The sequence below is a fragment of the Chiloscyllium plagiosum genome, chromosome 14, assembly GCF_004010195.1.
Source record: "Chiloscyllium plagiosum isolate BGI_BamShark_2017 chromosome 14, ASM401019v2, whole genome shotgun sequence".
Lineage (NCBI taxonomy): Eukaryota > Metazoa > Chordata > Chondrichthyes > Orectolobiformes > Hemiscylliidae > Chiloscyllium > Chiloscyllium plagiosum.
The window spans coordinates 33485952-33504105 of NC_057723.1; the positions used below are offsets into that span (position 1 = coordinate 33485952).

The 18154-nt window shown below is 39.3% G+C and overlaps 1 protein-coding gene across 7 annotated transcripts; it reads right to left on the reverse strand.

Moving 5' to 3' along the window:
• Positions 1-1879: 1879 nt before the first annotated feature.
• yipf5 (Yip1 domain family, member 5) lies at positions 1880-16376 on the reverse strand. Of its 7 annotated transcripts, none has more exons than XM_043703495.1 (6): positions 16130-16376; positions 13770-13894; positions 10474-10587; positions 8371-8516; positions 4706-4887; positions 1880-2952 (listed from the first exon to the last, which is right to left on the reverse strand). In XM_043703495.1, the coding sequence occupies exons 1-6, from the start codon at positions 16171-16173 to the stop codon at positions 2790-2792; spliced, it is 774 nt and encodes a 257-aa protein (XP_043559430.1). In that variant the 5' UTR covers positions 16174-16376; the 3' UTR covers positions 1880-2789. The 7 variants fall into 7 exon arrangements, with proteins under 7 accessions (XP_043559430.1, XP_043559434.1, XP_043559436.1 ...); XM_043703499.1 differs by having other exon boundaries at positions 10474-10634; positions 16130-16349; XM_043703501.1 differs by lacking the exon at positions 16130-16376 and adding an exon at positions 15899-16062.
• Positions 16377-18154: the final 1778 nt, after the last annotated feature.

Here is an 18154-nt window from a genome sequence, read left to right on the forward strand (position 1 = left end):
CTCCTTTATCATTAGGTGAAGTCATGTGGTATCATTAGTTTCTGTGTTTGTATTGTCCTAATGAGGTACTTGGACACATACAAAACCAGAAGTGAAACAATGCACCAATATTTTCAACAGTAAACACACCTCCATTACAACCTAAAGCCACATGTAAGTAAACACTAAATTTCTTATTGTTTAAATTGCAACAAGATAACAGCCAGTTTTCTTTTAAATGATAACTGACACTTCTATGCACAAGAAGTTATCACTCTAAATACTTCTTCCACAGACTGAAGTTAGTTAAATAGTTGCAAGTTTGTCTCCAACTGTCACTACATCTCAAATAGTTCACAGCCTGATGTGTTTTGGATTGTGATAATACATAAATGCAAATATTCATAGAACAGAACTGTTCAATATTGAATTATTCAATTGATAGGGTCCATTACAATGAAATTTATAATGCTTCTTCTCCAACCATAGTAGTCCCTGAACTTTAACAGCCTTAAGTTAGAGTCTCCACAGTCAATTACCAGAAATTCATGATCTTAGTGTCTTCAAGATTTCCTAGTTTTCAGCCAGAGTATTCTTTTGTTAAAAAGTTTACATCTGTTTTACCCTTGCAAACTGACCTCATTTGCATACATAACCTACTGTTCCCTGAAATATTTGCATACAATTATTAACTGTCATAATTTACAGAAATAACTTTCAGGAACAGTTGCTTAATAAATTAAGTTTTAACTTTATTTAAAACAAAACTGAGCTGCTGATTATTTTTAAAGTAAAGCACTCAAACTTTTAAAAAGGGACTCCTTAAAATACCTACATATCTATTCAGAGTTCATTGGCTACTGCATAAACACAATTGATTTATGGCATAATATTCCACAGGTATAAAATGGTCTTTTATCAATGCATGATCTGAGATGGTGAATATCAACAGGCAGATATTGTGGATCATGTAACAGCCAAAAACTACAAATAAGTTTAAAGATTTGTATATACACCAAAAGAGGCAAAGTCTATGCTCTGAGACAATCACAGTCATTCTAGGTTTAAAAAAAAAGAATTTTACCTATTAACACCAATGATTGGGAATTGGAATATATAGTAGTGGACAATTACATATCTCGAGCAAGATTGTTTTGTGCTGATTTACAGATTTCAGGGACCAACTTTAATCAGATGGTAAACTACATAACCAACAAGTTGGAAAGAGTCTACTTGAATTTTGTCATGGACTTCTAGGTTGCTTTTAACATTCTGATGGACAAATTGCCTTCTGGTGCACTCTAATTATAAACATGTTTAATTATCAATTGCAACTTTTCATTAAGTTGATCAGGTCTGACTTATTAAGTCTCCATCATGAACAGGGTTTGTATTTCAGTTCTGTGCAATAAATTAGAATTCTTGTTATTGGAACTTGTTCAAAATAGTAGAAATTTAAAACTTACAATGAGTCATAGAGATGGACAGCATGGATACAGACCCTTCAGTCCAACCCATCTATGCTGACCAGATATCCCAACCCAATCTAGTCCCACCTGCCAGCACCCGACCCATATTCCCCCAGACCCTTCTTATTCATTCACTGCTCTACAATTATAGTAATTAGTGGCAGTAAGTTTTGTAGTGTGTATTCCTTTTATCAAACACTGTACACAAAGTAACAATGAATCTCATTTTACCTTCTCTTAAGAAAAAAAATTTATAAAGTACCTAAATGTGCGTCAACACTGAATACTGAACATTAACTTACGGTTGATAGAAATGCTTTCATTACTAGTACAGTAGTACTAAAATAGGATAGCCTTAGTACTTCCAACAAAGGGAATTCCATTGCCTAGTTCAGCAAAGGGTTCCACCAAAATAATTGCACTACTATGTGTTGGATGAGAGATTAACCAATTTATTACAAATGTACTGCACAGGGCAAGATGCTTAAACAGTAGAAACAAAATAAGCAGTCAACTTAAAAAAAAAACTAAATTATCTGTAATTTACAGATTGGAGCTGGAATGATTGTTTATTTCCATGGGCCAGATAAACACGGTGGTAAAATAATGTCTAACTTGCAAACTGTAATTATGCTGTAAAGCAAGACATGAAGTTGCCCTCTTTACAATGGGATCTTACTTTGACAATGCCTACATGTACAACACGTTTTCTAACTCCTCCCATTCCCAGTATTGAATTTCATTTGCTTGAGAGAAATTTATTATGGTTCATTGACCAAAAGGAACGGATGCCTATAGAATTTTGATTTAAATATTGAGTTTTGTTTTTTGGTATTGCACGCAGTTCTTGCTATAGATATAAATATCACAGGGTACTGTATATTTCTCTATTTACACTGCACGTGAAGGAACACTTTCCAGCGGTCCCAACAACCCAGCAAACAATAAAAGTAACTTGCATGTCTGAACCATGTGAAAATTTCATCTGAACTTCATAACTAAACTGTGTTTCAGGATAAAGGTAAAACCATTTAATATATTTTAATCCCCATCAGTGAAGCATGTTGTTGAAAGCAAAGACAAAACATTCAAATTAGCAATCTGTGCTTTAGACACCTTCAATCACTAAAATGGGTTTCTTTGTACAACATTTAAAGCAGGAATTTAAGAATACAAGACATCTGTCCAATTGTTCCCAAGAAACTTGGAATCAAAAGAATTTCAACCACTTTGTTGGCAGGCAACTGGAAAGTTTTTAAACCACTTGAATGATACTTGAGACTTGCATCCATTTGTCTTTTGAGTTCAGAACATGGACCCTTGTTCCATTCACAAAGACATTTAGAAAACGGAGATAAGAGCGAAAACTCCATATAACAAAGCACAAGGATATGCCACAAGTAATTGCTGTCCCTCCATGGCCAAGGCAGAGATGAAGATCTTAGAAGCTGACAAACTGCACCAGCCAATAATCATAGCAGCAATAATTACGCCCAGCATGCCTCTATTGGAAAAAGAATACAACAATATTAGTTGTTTCTCGTGAATTTTTTTAAACAATAATTGCCTTTCTGATTTAGCAACAATTTCCTGAAACACACATCTTTATTTGCATAATTTAATTTTGTTACAATATTAAGAACATATTTAGAGAACAAGATTTCCTATAGTAAAACTGAACAGAAAAAACTCAAGTCCATTTCAACCAAAAAGGCAGCTCATGTAGTCATGATCATTCCCAGCTGACAGCAGTGCAAATATGGCATAGATATGTACACAATTTTTCCGAATTTCACAGATAAAAACTTTGCTAAAAACATAGGATCGATAAAACTCAACAGTATTCAGTGTTGAGAAAAATATTCAGATTTGTTATATTGTTAAATAAAGATTGTATTTTACAATGGTACTAATGGGCTGAAGTGTGTTTATTTCAATGCAAGGAATATTAAAAGGTCAGGCAGATGAGCTTGGAGCCTGGATCAGTACATGGAACTATGATGTTGCAGCCATTACAGAGACTTCCTTGAAAGAGGGGCAGGACTGGCTGCTCAATGTCCCAAAGGTTTTGTTGTTTTAGACAAGACAGAAGATAAAAGAAGTGGAAGAGTTGCATTACTTAATCAGGGAGTGTCGCATTTTCACTCTGGGAATAGTACAGGGCTCAGCCACTGAGGTAATATGGATAAAACTCAAAAATAAGACAGGTGCAATCACTCTGATAAGATTATACTGTAGCGCCCCCACCCCCCCCACCCACCACCACCACCAACAGCCACCGAGACATTGAGAAACAAATACGTAGATTGTGGAAAGATGCAATAAGAACAATCTAAGTTGTCATAGCGGGGTGACTTTAAATTCTCCAATATTGATGTGTCTAACTTAGATCAAGAGGCTTTGATAGGACAGAATTTGTTAAGAGCATCCTCGAGGGTTTCTTTAAATAATATGTGGATTATGCTAGGTATGATTCCAATCAGAGAGCTTCCCAAGTTTTGCTAGGGCTCCTTGATGCCATACTCAGAGGCTGCTTTGAAGAACAAGGGTAATCAGACTCAATTCACCTCTGGACTTTAAAAATCTTTTCCCATTTTTGGACCAAGACTGCAATGAGGCCAGCAGGTGAGTGGCCCTCGTGGAATTAAAACTGAGTATCAGTTTTGTTTGAGAGTGCCACTTTCTGATTTTATCAACAATCACTTCCATCAGCTGATGATTGACAGTACACTTATTGGCCATCAGTGATCAGGTTGGATTTATCCTGCGATGGCTTTGGACACACCAGAACAGTTTTCCATGCTATCGGATAGACATCAGTATTGCAGTTACACTAGAATAGCTTTCTCGGGGCACAGCTAGTTCTGCAACATATGCATTCAGTACTATTGCCAAAATGTTTTCAGGACCCATCACGTTTGTAGCTTTTTGCAGGCTAATTTAACTGAAATGTTAAATCTATGTATTCTTCACATTAGCATATACCATAATGTATTTCACTATTCCACATGTTTTATTATAGCAAGAAAACGTACAAACCTAAATGTAAACAATCTCCATGCCTACTCTATTCTGCAACAGAACTATGTACATATAACATACACAACCCCAAGATGTAATGAAACAGTGATGCTCACATAAGAATCTCTCTCAAAATCAAACGGACGGACATCATAAGTTTTTACATTTACAAGCGAAACATTATCTCTGGGAAATTACATTAAATAGTTTACGCTATTGTTCATATAGATACTTACTGCAAAGAGAAAATCACAGCAAAACTTGACAGGATAATCATTGGAAGCAGGCAATATCCAAGAACGCTAGCCACACAACCAAAGGACACTCCGGTCATACTCATCAAGTTCAACAAACAGTACATGCCGAGACACCCGATAGCACTGATCCCATACACATAACCAAACTGGATTTTGCCAACCTAAAAGGAATTAAAAAGGCGATATAAACTCTTATACAGAAATACTTTACATAATCACAAGGTAATGCAATCTAGTTTCTATATTATTTATTGGGCAATACTAAAACCATTAACTTGTAGGTTGAATTGTAGTATAATGTTGCAATTCTTTTACACAAAAAACACGCTCAAAGCAGTATTAGAAGTTCACACGTGACCCTATGCTGCCCACAGTTGTCAGATTCAGTGTATATGATGGCACGTAAAGGACTGAAAGTTAATTACAAAGCAGAGAACAACCAGATTATTGATTAAAATGTTAAAGATTACATGCACTTTCTGCCATTAATTTTACTCCTTTGTCACAGTTTTTAGTTACATTTGACTGTAAATGAAATCATGAAGTCTGGCCATTGTGAGTATCAAAAGGCTTTTCTCTTTGACTTGGGAATTTGCCCGAATATTGCAACCATTGTATATATGCATAAACAAAATTCCTGGGCAGCACCAGAGGAAAATTACTAGCAAAGAATAAAACTGCTATTGTAAGTCTGTTTTTGCAGTTGATGCTTTTTAGCACCTTAGAAGCTCTCGCTGTGACCTATTCACACAGCATCTGATCTTGAACTCAATGTTGAGAATTTGTGTAAAAAAAAAATCTTATTTTCAGGACTATAGTCAGTTTCCTTGGCACACAAAATATTCAGTTTTTTCTTCTCTACCATTTCACTTAAAAAATTGCTAATGGCAGAAAATATTTGAACAATTAATAATTCTTCAAATGTGTATAAACAACTTCTGGCAAATGCAGAAAATATGAATTCAGTCACAGGGAATTAAGTATGGCCAAGTATGGCTGTACATTTTGCCTCAGCTAATGTTCCCGGACCATTCTCACAACAAGGGTCAACACTAGGTGGCAATCAAAAGCCTAAATCTTGGTTGGTTTCTCTGACGTTATAAAGACAGGAAACGAACTGTTGTTTTAGGTGTCTGGGCAATTTCAGTCAGGTTAACAACAGCTGTATTAAAAACGTCAAGGAAGTTCAAAACAGAATTAACAGTTGAAAAGCATATCCACTGAAGCCTGAATGTGAAGTCAGATCATATATCATTAGTACATTCTGAGATAGAGGAGCAGTTGCTTTTTTAAAATCTAAATAGCGTTTGGTTTAACTCTGGAATTACAATGATTTTCGCTTAGCGTTAACTATGCAATTCCAAAACAGGTACTGGAAGTGTGGAAAAATACACAGAATTTCCGATGTATAAAAAAACAAGACAAACTGCCTTTAACATAACACAACATCCCAAAACACTTGACTGGAATGTTGCCAAACAAAGTTTTACACAGAAACAAAAACAGAAGTTGCTGGAAAAGCTCTGCAGGTCTGGCAGTAAGTGTGGACAGAAATCAAAGTTAACATTTTTAACCCTTCCTCAGAACTATGCCACTTCCAGACCTGTTGAGCTTTTCCAGCAACTTCTGTTTTTGTTTCTGATTTACAGCATCCACAATTCTTTCCATTAAAAACTTAACATAGAATTGCTCAAGACAAAATCTTAAAATGAAGGAGTATTTAAAGGAGCGAAATGAGGTAGAGAAGCAGAAGATTTAGGGATGTAATTCCAGAGCATGGGGCTTGGCAGCTGAAGGAATGGCCACCAATGTTGGAGCAACAAAAAGTCAGGCAAATGCTCAGGAGACCAGAATTGGAGGGATCTCAAATGGTTGTGAATTTAAACAAAGACTATTGAGAGAGGGAGCAGCAAAGCCATGGAGGAAACAAAGTCTAAAATATTACTATGAAGGCTCTTCTGCCTAAGAACTAGTGAAGATCAATGAGTAGAGCAAAGATAGGTAAATAGGTTCAAGTTACAATACAGAGTTTTCAACTGACTTCAGTTTGAGGAGGGTGCAGATTGGAGGCCTGGTCAGGAGAACACTGGTCCAGCTGAGTCCCAAGATATTAATAGTAGGGATGAGACTTTCATTAATAGATAAGCATGGGACAGAGGTGAAAAAGAGACTGAGGCAGACCACCTTAGATGTACGGTAGATATGAAATTGAAATTTAGGTCACTATCAAGTACACAGTTTGATTCAGATACTGACTAAAGAAAATGATGGAATCAAAATAAGAATTGTGTTCAAAGTTTGTGAGAAGATTTGTAGCTCGGGTGCTCGTTGCTGTGGTTCTGTTCGCCGAGCTGGAAGTTTTTGTTGCAAACGTTTCGCCCCCTGTCTAGGTGACATCCTCAGTGCTTGGGAGCCTCCTGTGAAGCGCTTCTGTGGTGTTTCCTCCAGCATTTATAGTGGCCTGTCCCTGCCACTTCCGGTTGTCAGTTTCAGCTGTCCGCGGTAGTGGCCGGTATATTGGGTCCAGGTCGATGTGTTTGCCGATGGAGTTTGTGGATGATCCACTCAACAAACTCCATCAACAAACACATCGACCCGGACCCAATATACCGGCCACTACAGCAGACAGCTGAAACTGACAACCGGAAGCGGCAAGGACAGGCCACCATAAATGCCGGAGGAAACACCACCATTTATCTAAATTAAACTCCATCTGCCACTCCTCGTCCCATTGACCATCTGATCAAGATCCCGTTGTATTCTGAGGTAACCTTCTTCGCTGGAGGACCTTTGTCTCAACAGAAACTGCATGGTAGTCACTTCAACATTACCATGATGCATTTGCAATAGGTAGATTAATGAGGATGCATTCAAAGAAGGGTTTTCCCTATTATTTGATCTCTTTCTATCTTCCATGGTATTTGACTGGGACAATACTACCATTATAGGGCAAGCGAAACAAAGAACAGCCAGGGAATTCCTAGAAGCATGGCACTCATCCACAAACTCCATCAACAAACACATCGACCTGGACCCAATATACCGGCCACTACAGCGGACAGCTGAAACTGACAACCGGAAGCGGTAGGGACAGGCCATTATAAATGCCGGAGGAAACACCACAGAAGCGCTTCACAGGAGGCTCCCAAGCACTGAGGATGTCACCTAGACAGGGGACGAAACGTTTGCAACAAAAATTTCCAGCTCGGCGAACAGAACCACAGCATAAGAATTGTGTGCATGCTAAAATTTTGAATAATGAAACAAAAATGCTGCAAAGATTCAATAGATTAGACAGGATGTACAGAAAGAAAAACAGAGTTAATGTCACAGGGCAATGGGTTCTGACATAAGTCCACTATGTTAGAAGGTTAACTCCTTTTTCTCCGATGAAGAGGCTGCCTGGCCAGCTCAATATTTCCAGTTTCTATTTCACAAACAGAGGTGAAGTTGGCATCAAGGGAATATTGTCTTCAATCTCTGCTGTAAGCTATATCTGAATATTTAAGTAGAGCATGTTTCTGTGTATTCACTACTGATTGTCAGACAGGCAAGATATCATCAGTATTATGAACCTCAAGCCCAAAGTAAGACAAGATGAAATACATGATTAGTACCTCAACAAACAAACAAATATTGCATACCAGTAATAAGGTGGCTCCAAATGCCAAACAGAACACCATGGGCCCAGCCAGGTCAGTTTCATTCATAATGGTTCCATCTGCTGCTTTCAGTGGATGGAGGACAGTCAGTGTTTTCTGCCAGATGTGGTCAAAATTAATTCCTAATTCTACAAAATTATAGAAAATCAAAGGCAAATAAGGCATTTAAAACACAAATTAAAAATTGCAGTAGCTAGTTGATAAAAGTACTGTCAGATCAGATTGACTGCTACTTTGGATTTTAAAAAAAAGCACGCAAGAAAACAGAAATAAGATTCAAACCCATACTCTTCTCTGGATATTATAGTCAAAAGGTCTGGCCAGTATTGAAAACCCTGTTTCAGACAAAAAAAAACACACTTGCATTTAACTTCTACTCTGGAAATTCTTGGACAAGGGCCTCTCCTGTTATGAAACAGTGAAGACATGTCTAGAAATACTCTGAGCCAAAGAAGAAATCATCAAAACCAGGTCCTTTGTACAAGTGCTGTAGGCAAGCTGTATTCTATGCTTAAACATCCAAAAGGCCATTTGATATTCAATAACTGGGAAAGGGCAGACAAAGCAAGGAAGCAGGGGTGGGATTAGGGATCTCAAGGGCACTGGACATATTCGGTTTTTACCTGTAACTTGGATTGTGGTTTAGGCTCATTCTGGCCAGTCCAGTAGAAGACCATTACTCACCTCACTTGTGACCGGGAATTCTCAGACCAGTTCATTGGGCTAGAAAGGGGGTGGTGGGTAGGTGGCCTGGTTTGCACCGGAAGGGGGCGCAGAGAGACAGAGTGAGAGAGGGACAGAGACACAGAGACAGAGAAGTAGGATTATTCAGTACCAAGTGGCGACATGAAGTGTTTACTGTTGTAGAAGTGGTCAGGAAGATGTCAAATCAGAATTGGCTCAGGTTAAGTTTTCACATCCAACAACAGAAAAAGGGTCAATTCTTTTGGGTGTGGGAATGCTTATGTCTGTTTAATGGTTACCCTTGTGTTACAGCAGGCTTTTAATCTTCTTATTCCCACTGGGTAGTATTCCTTAAGCTTAGCTTAGTTGCTGCCCTTTGAAATCTTTGACTTTGAGAGACTTCCACGAACATTTCCAGATGCAGGCAAAATGGCAATCAGAATTTCTCTAACAATTCCCTTGGAACCAGCTGCACTATGAATTCAGCAAAGTCCCAATGTCCAACTCCAATCTGAGCTGCTACAATGACCCGTCTGGTCATCAAAATGTCAGGGCTGATGTTGGTGAAGTAACCATTTAACAGAAATATTACTGTTCTTTAGATTAAATTAAAAAGTTAAGATTTTATTCAGTAATGGATATGGATAAGAAGCCGAATCATATCTGACAACGGTACCATGTAATATATCCCTAGCCCAAGGCGGCTGAAGGTCACAAATTTAATTGTTAATCTGCAATTGTTTGCTGCCAAGTTCAGTTTCTATAGCTGATGTCAGCAAAGTGCAGCCTGAAACACACAATAAAATAGATATTCAACATCTAGGTCACAAAGATGAATGGGTGCTCCCTGTCCTGTAATTAAAGTTCTTATGTTGAATTTCAAAATTTCTTAAGTTATCAACTGCTAGTTTACAGAAGAATATTGGAAACAACTGCTTCCTTAGCTTTGGAATTACACATTTACATCAATCAAGGGTGCAGGAATAAAAATCAGGCAGAATTTTCAAGGGGTGGTCAAATGTCGTTTACCATTTTATAATACAAATTTGTCAGACAATACTTTGTGCATCTGGGCAGAACTTTATGCCTGCTGCAATTTCATGTTCACTATTCCCAGTGTTAGAACCTGAAATAATTCTGAAATAACATGATGAAATTACAAAAGGAACTCAAGCACTCATAAGTATTATCCAACTTCAGATCACTCCTAAGAAAAATGTTTAAAAATGATTGGTGAACATTATACCAATATGCTAAACTGAAGATCCACCCAATGGAATTTTGGTATATCCATCTGGATTAGTGAGCACAAAAGTTAAAATAAACAACATTCCAGCATATGTTTACAGCAATATAATTTTTGTATGTTTCTTACATACCACTAGAAAGCTACATTTTTACCTTCCAATAATGGGGCTTCGTCTTCAAAACTGTTGCCGTATACTGACTGTGGAGAGCTAGGAGTGAAGGTTGGTGTAGGTTGATAGATCTGTCCTGTGTATGGCTGTTGGGACCCTGTTGGATAAAAATATCCAGGCTGCTGAGTGTGACTGTCATACTGCCTGTATGCAAAAAAAAGTTAAAACAGCATTAGAGGTCCTTGTTGTTAGAGTTTCTGGTCACTGTACCAATAAGGATTTTTGTCAAGTATCTAGATGCTGACATTTTCTAAATGTCCCATTTTTAAAAAGGTGGTCCATACCAGACTGTAACTTTGATAAATGCCCCTCTTGCTAAGAGATCACCTTTGAAGATTTCCACTTCTAACTTGAGATTTTAAGTGCAGAACCGTACCCAAACTGTCTTCAACTACAGAGAGATTGGAAAAGATGGACTTGTTTCTAGAGAGCAAAGACTATTTAAAAAGTGACTTGATAGAGGTGTTCATAACCATAGGGCTAATAAGGAGGCATAGTTTCCTATAAGTAACCAAAGGACACAAATTTAAGGTGATTAGCAAAAGACTAGAGGTGCATTAGGACTTCTGCTTTTTTTTAAAACAAAGAGACATGCACCTTAGAGTATGTGGGACAAATTCAATAACAACATTAAAAGGTAATTTGATAAATACTTGAAAAAAAAAACTGCATGGCTCTGTGGAAAAATGGAAGAAATGGATTAACTGGGTGGCCATTAGATGAAGAAGAATTTCTTTTATCAGAGTCTGGAATCTGTGGAATTCTTTACCCCAGAGGACTGTTGAAGTTGGGTTATTAAGTATATTCGAGGTTGAGAGACAGGTTATTCATCAGTAAGAGAACCAGGGGTTATGGGGTAAAGGCAGGAAATTACAGTTGAGGATCATCAAACCAACCATGATCTCGCTGAATAGCAGGGAGGCTCAATGGACTGAATTACCTACTCCTGCATCTTATTCTCAAATGGCTTTCTGTGCTGCATCATACTATGATTAAATTTTATATAGTACTGTAGCTACTTTCCCCTTTAATTCTTTTAAATGTTTAACTTACTATAAAAAGAATGACAAAATTCTTTAATCATTTTCACTCTCCAAAATTATGCATCTTCTTTTTCATCTTCACATCCATTTTTTTTTAAAATGGTAATATGTAAGTAAGTTAGCTCGCTGAGCTTGAAGGTTTGTTTTCAGACATTTTGTCACCATACTAGGTAACATCAGTGAGTGTCTCCTGTGAAGCGCTGGTGGTATGTCCCGCCTGTCTATTTATAGGTCTTGGTTTCTTAAGGTGGGTGATGTCATTTCCGGTTCTTTTTTCCAAGGGAAGACAGATAGGATCTAAATCAATGTGTTTATTGATGGAGTTCTGGTTAAAATATCATGCCTCTAAGAATTCTCTGAGAGACCTTGTTTTGCCTGTCCTAGGAAGTACGTGTTGTCCTAGTCAAAGTGGTGTTCTTCTTTGTCTTTATGTATATTACCTAGTATAGTGACACTCACTGATGATGTTAACCTAGTATGGTGATGAAATATCTGAAAACAAACCTTCAAGCTCAGCGAGCTAACTTACATATCATCAACCTGAGCTACAAATCTTCTCAAAAATCGCTAGAATAGAAATATCTCCACACTTTCGAATTTAACACAAAAACACAAAGTTGGGAAAATCAAAAATCATTTTGCTCAAGGTTCAAAGTTCTCTCTGAATTTTGTTTTAATCCACATGTACATGTGGAAACAATGTAACATGTACAATTTCCAATGTTAATCAACTTTAGAAACAAAAATCCTACATGCATACTTTTAAAAGTTACCAAAAGCATGGAAGAAATAAAGAATAAAACAAAGGATAATTAGCATGGTATTCAAAATGGTAATTCAATATGAAACCAAATAAAAACAAAACATTGCATTATTTTCCATAGCCTTTCAAATTCTTGTGTACCTATTCCTTTGAGTACAAGACAAATTATCCATTTTCTTGTCATAGTTAAATAATTTAATTGCATTGACGCACAAGATAAGTTTTACACTTTCTTTATGCCAGACATGACAAATTGTTAGTAACTTACTTCCTGCACCCTGTTTTGTACCTCACTGCCCCATTTGTTGCTTCACCAAGTCTCTCACACTCAGAAGCAGTAAGCAGGGAAGTCTGCAAGGCTGGAGGGTTTGGGCAAGGAACCAGTTAGTTGCGATTCTTTCAAGCCAACCCTACCGTCTTCTCTAAACACAGCCATTTCTGTATATCCACACACCCCTCACCCACACTAGATCTTTACCAGCCAATGTGAGCAGCCACACATCTAAAGAGATAAAAATCAGTCAAACAGAGCATTGTGACCTAAAAATATATTTATATCCAAAAAGCTGAGGATCCCTCAGAAACCCTCATTAGTTTACAACCAGACAAATTCCTCAAATGATGGCTCCTTTTTGCTACCATCTCCTACTTTGAGAGCTTTCTGTATCCCTGCACTCTAAATGGGCAAGCTGCCAAACAATCAGCTATCACCTTGTGCAGCTTCAAACTCCATTGGAAATTTGGCATTGCATGGTATCACAACTTCATGAAGCACCAATTGGTAGAACAGCACATTACTCTCCAAAAGCTTAGACAGTAACACTTATAACCAAGGGTGGGGCAGTTGGTGGACTGGTGTGCAGCTTAAACAGAACTTGTCATGAAAAGAAAAAGGATCAGATGAAGTGATGCAGGTACTTAATTTCATATAATGCCAAGGCATACAGTTAAATATGACTGAAGGTGAACTATTTTATTTTCATAGATCTGATCCTTTTTTTCTTTCTATGACATGTTAAGTAGCACACCGTCCAGCTGTACTCCAGTTTTATTTTAATTTTCATCGCTAAGAACAGAAAGGTGCTATGTTACTATGAAATACATTATTCAAATGAAATGGCTAATGACCCACAGAATGAGATACCATGAGGCCATTCAGCATACTATACATAGGAGAGCATATAAAGAAATTATTTTATAAATTGGAATATGAAAAGCTTTGAAGTATTACAAAGAACACTGTAAACATTCAAACTGTCCTGCTTCATTGATACATCCTGTCTCTGTCAGCAGGTACAGAACTAGCACCAAGTCTAAGTGCCAACAATGATGAGGATGCTCCTGTGCAATCAAGTCAGTGATTTTAACTGCACATTTGTATTTACAAAAACAGGTCAGTATCAGCAGTAAATGGAAAGATACTAAAGCTTCAAGTGAGCCTGTAACCGCTGAAAGGGGATTTCAATCGCTCACCTGTTTTGGAAAGGATCCCCTGCTGCATTGTAGTCATAAGCTGATTGCCCTTGGTCATCAATGCTATAGCTTGATTGGAAGAAATCGGTGTTGAAATTATTGAACTCAGCCATTGCAACAATTCCCTTCAAGAAACAGAAACAAGTGTTTAAAACTTCGAATAAAATAATCAAGAATCTTCTTGATAGCTCTGACAAAATTGACAATATTGTTCACGACTCAATACCAGATAAACATTAAAAGTACAAACATCTGGAATAGAGCAAACTGCATAAAAAGCATCCACACAAGTATCCACTAAAATAAAAAAAAGAGCTGCAGTTACATTCCTGATCAAGAGCTTATGCTTGAAACGTTGACTCCTGTGCCCCTCAGATGCTGCCTGACCTGCTGTGCTTTTCCAGCACCACATGTTTTGACTCTGATCTCCAGCATCTGCAGTCTTCACCTTCTCCCTGCAGTCTAGCATATCACTACCACTCTAATCCCCAATGCCTGGAGTTTGATTTAGATTAGATTAGATTAGATTACTTACAGTGTGGAAACAGGTCCTTCGGCCCAACAAGTCCACACCGCCCCGCCGAAGCGCAACCCACCCATACCCCTACATTTACCTCTTACCTAACACTACGGGCAATTTAGCATGGCCAATTCACCTGACCTGCACATCTTTGGAATGTGGGAGGAAACCGGAGCACCCGGAGGAAACCCACACAGACACGGACACGGGGAGAACGTGCAAACTCCACACAGTCAGTCGCCTGAGGCAGGAATTGAACCCAGGTCTCTGGTGCTGTGAGGCAGCAGTGTTAACCACTGTGCCACCGTGCCGCCCACTAAGGATGTTTGAGGATGTGATAGAATAAAGATGTATTTTAAAGATACTGTGTGCTTATACATACAAGAAATCCTGCCATGTCTGAAATAAGGTCAGGTATATTAGAAGGAATTAGAAGCTAACAATCAACAAATCTAGTTACATTATAACACGCACCTGCCTGGTCATGTCATAAAATGAGACTTGAACCTGCCATAGGTCCACACATCATTTTAGCCACATACATTAACTTTATAAATCAACTTACATGGAATTTAGGAAACTGTATGTTGTATGTAAATTTATTTGATAAACAACTACCTCCAGGTTTAGAATCTTTGGCATAAACTGAGCACATCTCAACAACATTGGAAGTTTTTGTCATCTGGAGTCACAATTTTGATTTCAGAGTGACAGCTGAAAAGACAGACTTGCACAAAGATTCCATCTCTTCATCATGCGGTTTGCAATTGAATGTTTTCCCTTTATCACAGCACTATAAAGTGCACAGCACTGGATGACTACTCAGAGTTGCTTTCTTCACAGACTGGAAGCAATTATTCCAGTTGGATAAATCGGCTCTCCCCTCTCTATGTACTGTACCAAGCGATTCCATGATGAAGTATGTTTTCACCAATTTTGCACACTATTTTAATAACTGAACAACATGTGGTAACCAAGAAAATAACTCACGGATATCAGTAACACTTCAATCGACTATTCACAGAAATGAGAACAAGATTCTACTGAAATGTTATAGTTCAGACACATATTAGGAATATTACTGCTCAAAATAAACATATGTATTCCTTATCTTAGCAGTAAATTACTTAAAGCACAAACATATAAGACTAACTGCGAACTTGTGCTAACACCAATACCCACTGCAAAACTTTGACTGACATGGCATTTCCAGTGGTCAGGACTTTGAGAAACACACTTTGGCCTAAGTACACAGGAAAAATAATTCAAATCAAAAGGTTTATTGGGCATATTACTGTCACTGACAACCCTTAGAGAACGTAAACACGCTTCGACGTAGTGCATGTCTAAGTCAGATTAGACTTTTCAGGAGGAAAAACCATACAGAATAATGCGAGGCACTGAGTTGCCCCAGACAGAGCACTAATTCAGGGCACAGAGAGGAAGGGGCACTTTGGGTTGTGAGATATTGACGTGGAACAGAGCGGCCTGTCTGAGTGCTGCAGTAAGGAGCAGAGAGAGGGGGAGAAATGCAGCGGTGCCAGGGTCTGGGTGGTGCAGTGGTCACATTAACTGAGAGATAGATGAATGGGCGCAGTGCTGCTCCTACCTGACCTGTATCCACTCACTTTGACACTTTGTTACAAACTGAGACAAAGCGCCCACAGGAAGCCGCTCGAGCGCTGACACCGACACCACCACATCACTTCCGCCACTCGCACGCCTGCGCAACAGCGCGAACCCACGGAGCAAAGACAACACCGGTCAGCCAACGTGAAAGACTAACGACTAAGTTTACAGTTCACAGTCGGGTACAACTCCCAGCGTCGCAAGAACAAACCTGAAGTCTCCGTAAACGATTGGGACGGGGGTCGAGTTACGCATGCGCAAGAACGGGCCTGCAAGCAAGTCGACAAGTCCGTTGGACGCGTCTATGTGGCGGCGGAAGTGACGTCAGATGTCCGAGCGCCCCCTCGTGGAGAGGACAGGCAAGGAGACGAGGTGTCTCTCAATGAGGATCTTGCTGTCTGCCTTTCTGATGTCCTGCACAAATACATCCCAGTCTCTTTGAAATCAACATTACAACTTTCACACCTTTTAAAGTATAATCTATTTTCATATCCAAAGAGAATAACTTCACATTTCATTAAGTACTCGCATCTTGAGTTTTACAGTACAGAAAGAGGCACTTTGTCCCATCGCATTTATGCTCGTCCAGCTGTTCTAATCACATTTTCTAGAACTTTGCCCATAGCCTCGTATGATATGGCTTTCAAGTGCTCATCTAAGCTGAAAATGTGTTGCTGGAAAAGCGCAGCAGGTCAGGCAGCATCCAAGGAGCAGGAGAATTGACGTTTCGGGCATAAGCCCTTCTTCAGGGCCTCTTCTCCTGTTCCTTGGATGCTGCCTGACCTGCTGCGCTTTTCCAGCAACACATTTTCAGCTCTGATCTCCAGTATCTGCAGTCCTCACTTTCTCCTCGAAGTGCTCATCTAAACAAGCCTTAAATGCCTTGAGAGTTCCTACCCCTACCACCGTTTTAAACAGTGAGTTCCAGATGCTCACAACCTCCAGGGTTGAAATTGTCTTCTTCGAATTCCCTCTAAACTCCTTATTGCTAATCTTAAAATTGCATCTCTTAGTTATTGACCCCTGTATTAAAGGGAAACCTGTCACTCTACCTATCCTATCTCTGCCGGTCAGAACTTTATATATCAAGCTATTCAGCTGTCTCTGCTCTCAGGAAAACAACACCAATCTATCTCGTCTCTCTTCATAGCCGAATCACTCCACCCCAGGCAACATCCTGGTAAATTTATTCTGCACCCCCTCTAATACAATAATATTCTTCTTATTGTCATGGTGACCAGAATTGCACACAGTATTCCATCTAAAGCCTAACAAAAGCTCTGTAATAAGCTCTTCTGTTATTCAGTGCCTTGACTCAGTGATTAGCACTACAGCCTCACAGCGCCAGGGACCCGGGTTTGATTCCCGACTCGGGCAACTGTCTGTGTCGAGTTTGTAGATTCTCCCTGTGTCTGTGTGGGCTTCCTCCCACAGTCCAAAGATGTGCAGGTGAGGTAAATTGGCTATGCTAAATTGCCCATAGTGTTAGGCACATTAGTCAGAGGGGAAATGGGTGGGTTGCTTTTTGGAGGGTCAGTGTAGACTTGTTGGGCCAAATGGCCTGTTTCCACACTGTCAGGAATCTAATCTAATAGTTAAGTATTCCATATGCCTTATCTACTTGCATTGCTGCCTTCAAGGATCTATGGATATGCAGACCAAGGTCCTGCTGATCACCTGTACTTCCTAGGAACCTACCATTCCCAAACCTGTTGTCCTCCCAAAATGCATCATCTCACACTCTTCAGCATTAAATTATGTTTTCCACTGTTCAATCCGTCTGACCAGGAGAAAGTGAGGGCTGCAGATGCTGGAGATCAGAGCTGAAAATGTGTTGCTGGAAAAGCGCAGCAGGTCAGGCAGCATCCAAGGAACAGGAAAATCGACGTTTCGGGCACAAGCCCTTGTTCAGGAATGAGGAAAGTGTGTCCAGCAGGCTAAGATAAAAGGTAGGGAGGAGTGAATTGGGGGAGGGGAGTTGGAAATGCGATAGGTGGAGGGAGGCCAAGGTGAGGGTGATAGACCGGAGTGGGATGGAGGCGGAGAGGTCAGGAAGAAGATTGCAGGTTAGGAAGGCGGTGCTGAGTTCAAGGGATTTGACTGAGACAAGGTGGGGGGAGGGGAAATGAGGAAACTGGAGAAATCTGAGTTCATCCCTTGTGGTTGGAGGATTACCAGGCAGAAGATGAGGCGCTCTTCCTCCAACCGTCGTGTTGCCATGGTCTGGCAATGGAGG

What these genes read in the sequence shown, in the direction of transcription:
- yipf5 (XM_043703495.1), bottom strand. Translation starts at nt 16,173, where the DNA reads ATGCGTAACTCGACCCCCGTCCCAATCGTTTACGGAGACTTCAG. An exon ending in TTGGAGCCACCTTATTACTG is followed by an intron (nt 4,888 to 8,370) that starts GTATGCAATATT and finishes AATTCCTTTTAG; the next exon opens with GTTGGCAAAATCCAGTTTGG. An exon ending in GCTGTGATTTTCTCTTTGCA is followed by an intron (nt 2,953 to 4,705) that starts GTAAGTATCTAT and finishes TTTTTCCAATAG; the next exon opens with AGGCATGCTGGGCGTAATTA.